This window comes from Saccostrea cucullata, unplaced genomic scaffold, assembly GCF_032062105.1.
Source record: "Saccostrea cucullata isolate Sc308-1 unplaced genomic scaffold, CSIRO_AGI_Scuc_v1 ctg19008, whole genome shotgun sequence".
Lineage (NCBI taxonomy): Eukaryota > Metazoa > Mollusca > Bivalvia > Ostreida > Ostreidae > Saccostrea > Saccostrea cuccullata.
This window is the reverse complement of record NW_026939693.1, coordinates 1-9482: the sequence shown is the minus strand read 5'-3', so window position 1 is coordinate 9482 and position 9482 is coordinate 1. Positions and strand designations below refer to the sequence as shown.

Here is a 9482-nt window from a genome sequence, read left to right as displayed (position 1 = left end):
CATTTAGATATTTGTACAGTGTAATGAAAGCAGATATGCAAGTCTATGAATTTTTTCCGAACACATGTAAAATATTATTTTGTTTAATAAGATTTTTTAATTTTACACACAAAATCTGTAAATCATTTCAAATGATCATTAACTGGACGTCATACGTCATTGCCCTCACTTTGTATTCGAAATGCAATTAATGAATACAAAATAGTTTATCAATATGTTAACTCCCAGTGAAATTTGAGGTAATTTTGAAAATTCTATTTACAAAGTTATTAGCATGATATATTCTTAAGAAAGTTTAAAAAACAAATTATAATCAGATTTTATAGATCACGTATCCCTTATTTAATCCTATAATTTTTTTTAAACAGAATTGTATCTAAATATTTCTATGGGTACCAGTCGAGAGAAATCAAATGGAAAGTTCAGAAGTCTATGTTATGTTACATAAGGCGCTAGATTATATTTTTGTCTTAATCTTATTATACAAGTTGCTATTTAACTTAACTCTTAGTTATTTTAATTAGTATGAATATTTGTATTAAGAAAATGCCTTTAGCAAAAACGTTGTATTTCTTTTCATATTTCGTTTCAGAAAAAGCTGTTTAGTAATTTTAAATCCATGTACAATTTCATGACATGAAAAAATGTAATTCTAAAAAGAATTATATCAATTTCTAAGTTGTCATTATTTCGGTATGCTAGAAATGCTGTTTACATTGTTACAGTTTATTATTGTATTGTATAAGCTGTAATGTCCTTGGTGTAAAACATGATTATTTGAATATATAATACATTATATCATTACTCAATTAATAAAAATACACTTTTTTGAGAATATTACATAAAAGATTTCATTCATTTTTCATGCATGGCCCTTTATTCAAAAACGAAAATGTCAACAACGACGACGACGACAACGACGACAGTACTATTCAAAGGACAAATATCGATCAAAATTTCTCACTTGATAAAAATTCTCACTTGGTAGGCATAAAGATCTAAATAATATGTAGTCTTAAAGTATTTATCTGCTGTATATATTAAATAAATTTTTCTGTCAGAACGTGTATATCCTAGATATTCAGGATTTCACATCTTTCCTAAAACGGCCTGTAAAAACTATATAAACTGTATTTAATGAATGGTTTTGGAAATACATGAACTAATTACTACAAATATCTACTGTTGCATATAAATATGTAACATATGAACTTATACAAATGCTATGGATATGGTGGATGAATATTGTTTACCGCACATTGGATGTACACGTTAATGAAGCTCATCAGCCGAAATCAGGAGTTCGTTCATGTTATAAGTTTGAAATCCTGTTCCAAGGCTTACATGTAAAACTGACCATTTAAAAAATCCTTGGAATCAATAATTTTCTGCCAACGAAAATGTGTGTTGAATTTATAATAATTATGTGGAACACATGTGCGTTCAGTCTTTACTGAATAGGTAATACGGTGTAGCGTAACATTTTGTTAGTTAAACCTTTAAGGTTCTAGGCTGCGTGTATTTGCCTAACAAGAATGTTCATGCAAAACAGTTTTTTGTATATAAACAAAGACACAAGGTCATTATTTCTACGGGGACATTTTTAAAAAACCCAAAAAGGGAAAGAAAGACGCTAAGTTTTTCCAAAAGTTTTCACGCAAATATTGAGGCGGGTGTAAAATTTCTTCGCAGAAAAATTAATCCCTTGTCAATATTCTACGGTGGTTACATGTACTTTTCGTTGTTACACCGGACCTTCTACTGTACTTTACCTTAGCGAACTTGCTCCGGGAATATTAAACGAGGCGGAACAAATATTGTGCAAGACCGGACGTCGAAAGGACATGGATGCTCAACTGTTGTCAATTTCAGTTTTGTAACATTCATGGTTATATGTCTTATAGATGCTCGTCTATTATTTATTATCAACTGGAGCAAAAGACAATCGGACTAACTGATTGTACAACAGGAAGTTAATATTGTTAATGCTCCATCAATTGTGAGTATATGATTTTTTTTAGCATCAGATGCAAATATTTTCTTTTATTACATCACATTTGCCTGTTGACAAATGCCATTTAGTTTCAATGTAGCAAACGTTAACATACTGGAACATTATACGATAATTTTAAAATTATGTTACGTATTCTTCTGTATAAATTCCAAAAATATTTGATTGATGTTTAATTGTCAATCAGAAATAAAAAAAAAATCATTTCTTGAAAAATACGTGGGATATAGCAAACTTTTTTTAAGACTAGATTTACAATTTGTTATTTATTTTGCTGGATAATTTGCATAACAAACCTTTCATTATATGCAGACCTTTTCTTAAAAAGTCCGAGCCTTTTCATAAATAGACCGGAATTTTTCTTATATAACTATAAGGTTACTGTACTTTACGTAATCGAACTTGTCCCGCGATCTTTGAACAAGGCGTAACACCGGACGTCGAAAGGACATGGATGCTCATATATTGTTCATTTCAGTTTTAATGAAATCAAGGTTAAAATTCTTTTAGATATTCTAAGTTTTCTTTAGAAAACAATCAAGTTCCAAGACCGAATTCATTAACAGTTACATTTCTATGTTTAGATATAAATAAGGGTATAAAAGCCGGACATAAATCAATAATGTCACAAGAAGGTGGAAGAAATTATTTTTAGTTTTACAAAGTTATTATAACATTTGAATTACGATTTCAGTTACTTATAAAAATGAAAAGAATTTGCAAGTTATGACAAGTACGAGGGTTGTCCCAAAACGTCGTAGACAATGTTTATGATTTTTTAAACATGCAACCAATACTTACCAAATTTTGCATAGACATAATATAGTAAATGTTCTTTAAAATTGTTAATTTTAAAATACATATATTTCATATTAATAATATTAGGACGATTTATATGAAGGCCGATAAGGCCTGTCGTCCCACGGACAAAATTCTAAATAATTTACGCATATAACTGTTACATTTGCTTTTATATCTTTAAAACTATGTAATACATTGAACTCAATTTTGAATCACTAAAACCAGAATAAAATTTTTAATAACATATCAAAATTTCATATAAATATCATTAGAAACAGACGATTGGTGTCATGATTTTCATAGTATCATTGAAATTGAATATGATGAAAATGACGTCGTCAAACGCACGGAGATTTAATAAATTGTATTGGATATGGTTAATATACATCAGAGAGGGGAAAAAAGAGTACAGAAGTGGCGTTAAACACCACATTTTTATAAAGAAGTTATTTTTAAATTGCACGATATTCAATGTGAGTTTTATCTCTGTACTGAAAATAGTTAATTATGGCATGTAAGAAGTAGAGTACTGTTTGATAAACGCAGATATTTGGGAACAATCTGGACGGCGAACGACGTAAAACAATTTGTACTTCACTGCCTAGAATGTAAGACGATCTTTCGACAAAATTTTCCCCGAAACCTGAAATTTTAATCTGCTTTAAAAAAGAAACAAGTGAAAAACAAAAAGACAGTAGTGAATTTAAATATGTCCCTTAATCAAGAGTAGTCTATCACTTAAAAAAAATATTGAATGTATAAAATACCCACGAGTGAAGCAGACAAAGAGATCATGACGTTATAATAGACGTAATTTACGCTTGCTTTCGTGCGCCGGTGTACACTTATATTCTTTCTTATTTTTTTCATAACTTTCTTATAAGATGTGATATCATCATGAAACTTGAAATGAATGATCATAAAATTTTACTCTTTGCTATGAAAAAGAAAGAAATTATTAAATAAGGCAAAGGAACACAAAACTACTTTCTCTGTCTACGACTTTTTGGGTCAACCCTCGTATAATATAGGTAACTTATGTCGAAAATCTCGGTTAAAGTGTAGGTTGCAATGTCCAATATAAATATTTTTACCCAGAAAAAAATATGTGTTAAATTCTTTAGGCCTCATTTTCAATGAAAGTATTGTTACAAAATACCTGTAAAATAAACTGACCGGGATTCCCCCGAGAGTGAATTAATTACATCCTTCGTTCCGGTATAATTCTTATATTTGAATTTAGATATAAATAAGGGTGTAAATTACTTCGTCACAATCAGCTCAAGAAATTATTTCAGCAAATGGGCAACCTGCACGTACAACCCCCATCGCTGCCACAACATGATCAAGAAATCCAATCTAGAAACCTAAAACTAGAAAAGGCTAGGGAGAATTATGAACTGGAACAAAACACATTCGGACTTTCTGATATCGTGCAGAGGGAAATCAATATTGTTAATGTTCCACCAATTGTGAGTATTTGATTTTTTCAGGATTAGATGCAAACATTTTTTTAAATGTACAACTCCATCTCCTATTAAATTGTGCTTTTTAGTTTCGATGTAAGAAATGTTAACATACTTGGAAAATGTATTAGAATAAAAATTTAATATACATTTTTTTCTTTAAATTTGAAAATTTGAAGATTGATAATTACTTTCGTCTGTATTATTCTGTTTTCTTCCTGTAATTTTGGTTGATGTTAAAACGTCGATCATAATTTTAAAAAACGGTATTTTTCATCTCATGAAAATTTATTAAGAAAAGAATGTGAGATATATAATCTTTTATTACATAATATGTCATTCTAAAATTCATTCATTTGTAGCTTCGCAAACTTCCAAAAGAAGAACGGTGGTCAACTTTGACCTTTGTAAGTTTTTATCTAAAAATTAATTCAAACTAGATTGAGCAATGTGGGTTATTTTGTCATATCTTAATGGTCAGCAAACCTCAAATAAATGCTACAAATGTCATAAACAGGTGTTTGTTTTATTTGCACTTTTCTTTAATGTTTCCTGCAGATGAAATATAAAGCCCGATACATCTTTTTCTTTTTCTATGGACTGGTTTTTAATTTTTTACATTGTGGTGGATGGACAATTCGCAAAATGATCAATCATTTTACATCTTCCTGCGTACTTAAAGAACCAAAGGTAAGAGGGAACATGTTTGTCTTGAAATGATCAAAGATTCATCAAACATATGGAGATAACAAACATATTCAAGATCAAAACAATACAAAATAAGAGTAGAGGAAATACGGACCTCAAAATGTTTGGAGGTGGGATCAGGGCCATGAAGTAGTGAGCATCCCCTCTGCTGAATTTAAGAAGAAATATTCACGTTAGCTGATCCCCTTGTCTTAAAGTTCACAACACAATTTGTAATTATGAAAGTTTATTTTTATTATCAGAAGAAAATTCTTTGGATAAATTGTAGATAAAATCTATATTATGCTTTCCCTTCATAAACTATACACCTAACAAAACTAATTAACCAAATGTTCACTCTAATAAATGTATTTATTGCATGATAGAATGGTATGATGTTTTCAAATTATTATAACCAATAAATCTTTATAACAATTGTTGAAGGAAAATCAGTTACCGCCGATGAAAACCAATGTCCCCTGACAAAGCCCAAAAACAATAAATTTGTACTTTGAAGCACGTGTTTTTTATGATCAGCATCTATTTCTGACCATTATTGGTTTAACTAAAACACAAAACAATGGGGAAATGACCATTGAGGAAGGAGGAAGAGCAATCGGAATATTGATATCTGGTTCCTCATTGCACCATGTTTTACCCACTTTTATTTCAGTGTCTATTTGTCCTTGATATTACTTTCTAAATTATTAACCAGTATGGGAACCAGTATAGAAACCCAGATTGTTGATTTGTAGATTGTTGAAATTTGAAAATTTTGGACCGCATTTAACTGAACCGGGAATGATCTTGATATTCGTCTAAAGAGAAGGAGTCACCTTCCAGACATTTCATCGCTTGAGATTTTTTTTATGGGGGGGGGGGGGTATTGACATATCAATTTGAATAACTAAGGAATTATCAGTCAAAGTCACAAAAGATTTTCGTAACTTGTTGATTAAAGGTTGAATAACAATACTAGAAAAAATATTGGAAATGATAATTTTAATTTAATTCAAAAGTTTACCGTAAGTTTCCTTTTCCCTTAAGTAAACTTTAATCCCAGACGCAATGAATAAAGACAGATATAAATTTTAATCACATTTATTGCAAAACAATTATAACATTTTGTGGCAACTATTTGTCACAATCGATTTATACATAGATGTAAATACCCCGGCGGAATCCAGGAAATCATTACCTGGGGACCGGGATGACCTCCCTACTGACCGGGTGCGATAGCGCCCCAACAGGTGACTGTGGTGGGAACTGAACTCTTGGTACCAATAAGAGTGAATGCAACATGGAATGAATGGATTTAAGTTCTGACTCAGGCCCTCACTCTACCTGCCTCACCCTTGTTTACCATAGTACATATATTTCAAATGGTTCACGTACATACTCCAAATTGAAGGACTAGCACTGGTACTTTCATGTTTAAATCACACTTAGGAAAAATAAGTTGATTTCCTGCAAATGAAATCCTAATACCCTTACACAGGGTAATTTCCCTGTACCCGACAACACACCAGTGATTAAGCTTAGGGAAATAAAAAGATTTTAAAGAATAGAAAGTATACAGTACTTTTTCAATCAACAATATTTGTAAGATTACAGCCATTGTGAGATCTATATATTCCAATTTCACATAAAAACAACCAAAGGAAAATTGTACAATATTGTATAAATCATGGGGAAATGACATTCTTCTGTGTCACTGTGGTATTCCTAAAGATGAGTTTGTTGAGGATTTCTGTCAATGGATACAAAGAATTATGACATGTATAAAGGGTAACAGGGAATGACTGTTTTAATGCCTGATTGAAACTAGTAAGAATATATACATGTATAGCGTACTTTTCTTATTTTTAGACGATATTTATCATTATTTATTGAACGGTCATCGTAACCTGGCAACCTTTTATTCATAAAAAATGCTAATTAAGGACTATTTTTCCCAAGCTTACTTTCACTGGCACCAGAATTAAAATAATCTGTAATCACCTCCCTCCCTACAATAAAACAGTTAACCCAATTAATGATTGAAGTTCTCGCAGTGTCCCTTGACTTCATTAACTTACAAATTATAATATACAATTTTAAAGGAATTTAGAAGATATGAATAGGATTATTAAACTTTACAGCCATTCCCTGCTCGAATACAACTATATCAATCATTGTGTTACAAGATCAATCGCATCGACTTGGTCCTCTTCGTCAAAGGTCGGAAAAGCAACATCCATAGTATTAACATCACTGGTTGTTAAATTAATTATACAACACGGAGTCGCTTCCTATTTATTAAAGAACTAGATGGACAAAGTTGAAAGTCCATTCTTTCGTATATTTTTGGTAATCCTTTTACATCTCAAAAAGTTTTAAATCATACTCCACGAAAACTAGAGGACTCTGCACCTTTATTTCAAAGTTTGTAAAAAAAGGAGGTTGCAATGACGTCTGCTAAATACTGAGGTTGTCGTAAAGGTTCCAAAAGTTACGATTAGTCACGTCAGATACACATTGATGTCATTTACAGATTGCACGTTGCAAACATTAATTAACATCTGCTACTAATAGAACATGTTAATGCCTTTAGATTTACCAATTTTCACTCTGAACTGAGTTGTGGTTTTGTAAATATAGAGATAGTTATCGAACTTTTTTTTATCATTCTTGTATGTTCTTATTTCGATGAATACGGAAGTTTCCAGTTAACTTTTCTGTTTAACAGATTACACGTTAACTTTGTATTAACTTCTTCAGGGCTGTGAAGTGTGGAGAACCGAATCTGTAGATGGACCAAATCAAACTCGTGTAAGTTAATTCATGGAAATTATACTTAAAAATTAACTATTTCGTAGACCATACACCTCTCTCTTTCGAGCGACCAACTATTCTCATTCACATTTTGCTCCTTATTTTATAATTTTGGTTCATCTCTTTAGAAACAAAAAGCTCAAATGGACCATTGGTTTGCATGGCAGAGACTGAATGGTGTAACACGAAATCTCATCAAGCTGGCGACCGAAATTCCTCAACAGTTTAGTTTTACTTCCAAATTTGGATGAAAATCTATTGTTGAACGTGTTTTGAGATACAAAGTAGTTGTTTTGTGCTACATGTATATTCCACACAACAAATTTTGTGATCAAAACAATTTGATTTTGTAGATTTACACCGTTTGTAAAAACAATAGAAAATGACCATCCATATCTAGGAGGAAAGTCCCTAAAGACTCATATACAGGACAAGACATTGTTTATTGTGGACCTGACTGAAGTATCTTTCAATGAACCGTCAGTAAGGAGATACTTAGTTTAAAAGTTAAAAAAAAAATGAAAATAATGCATGTTAACATATGCTGATTGTGATGTATGTATGATAACAACTTAATGTTTTCAAACTTAAGTATCTTGTAAACCAAATAGAAAACCAATCCTTAACACATATATTCCATGCAGCATTTTTTTTTCGTATTATCTACTGTATGAAATTTGAAGCAAAGAGCAGTACTCAAATTCTAAATTCCCATTAGACATTTAAATTTACGAAGAGCAAACAGTCTCAAATACTTTTCATTAGCATTAACTATGACATTGTCCTTGTGCAGTTTTTTCAAAGTGCGTTGCTACATTGCTTTCTTAATACTTATGATCAAGATGAAGATTTTCTAAAGTTAATTTCATTTAACTTTTTAATGAAATGGCTTTCAAATTTCACAAATTCAGAAAAAGGGTCAACTAAACTACTAGTATACAAATTATCTGTTTAGATACATGTACGCAGAAGTACAAAAATATTTTTTTAAGAAATAGTACATTTTTGCTACATTCTCAATATTGCACCACTGCTAACATCAGAAGCCCATTTAAAAAATCTTTTCTATCAAGAGCAATCCCACCCCAATCTCCATTTCCCGCACACATAAGAACCCCTAACTTTGGTGTCACTCATATGACAATTTTGGATAAGAAAACCCTGATTCATCTTATGTAACCATGCACCTATTTACTTTTTTCTCATATATTTTAGTGGAGCAAAGAAAACCAAGTTATTCTTTACGTCTTGATACATTATTGCAATATGTCAAATTTGGTTAAGTTCGAATTTGTTTCAGTGGTTCAGGTAATGGCAAAAGAAGTTCTACCACAGACGAATGGTAGACGACAACGATGGACACAAACAAATAGCAAAAAATCATCTGCATTTTGCTCTATCTGAAAATAAGCTTTTTAAGCATATAAATGACATATTTTCAATAAAAATGTTCTTTAAATTACACTTAATTTTTTCTGCTTTCGTTTTAGCTTTTGGCGCCTATTGCCTTATTTACAATATACACCAATGTGCTGATGCCAGTAGCAATTTGTTTTGACAATAGCCCTAATAATAATGAGGTAAGAAAATCAAATAAAAAGAGATTACGGAGTTCTTTTAGGAATTTGACAAAAATAATTTCAATAAAAATTATTGCTTCAATAAATAAAAATATTTTCTGATGAGTTTCTTTTTTTTTATTT

General features: G+C 30.9%; 1 protein-coding gene across 1 annotated transcript; it reads left to right on the top strand.

Annotated features, from left to right (window-relative positions):
* Positions 1-1851: 1851 nt before the first annotated feature.
* LOC134253693 (uncharacterized) lies at positions 1852-9359 on the top strand (the record flags this gene model as incomplete). Its single annotated transcript, XM_062736276.1, has 8 exons — positions 1852-1999; positions 4111-4284; positions 4641-4685; positions 4837-4968; positions 7726-7776; positions 7908-8002; positions 8133-8262; positions 9270-9359. Coding segments are annotated over exons 2-8 (714 nt in total), but the record flags the coding sequence as incomplete, so codon positions are not given.
* Positions 9360-9482: the final 123 nt, after the last annotated feature.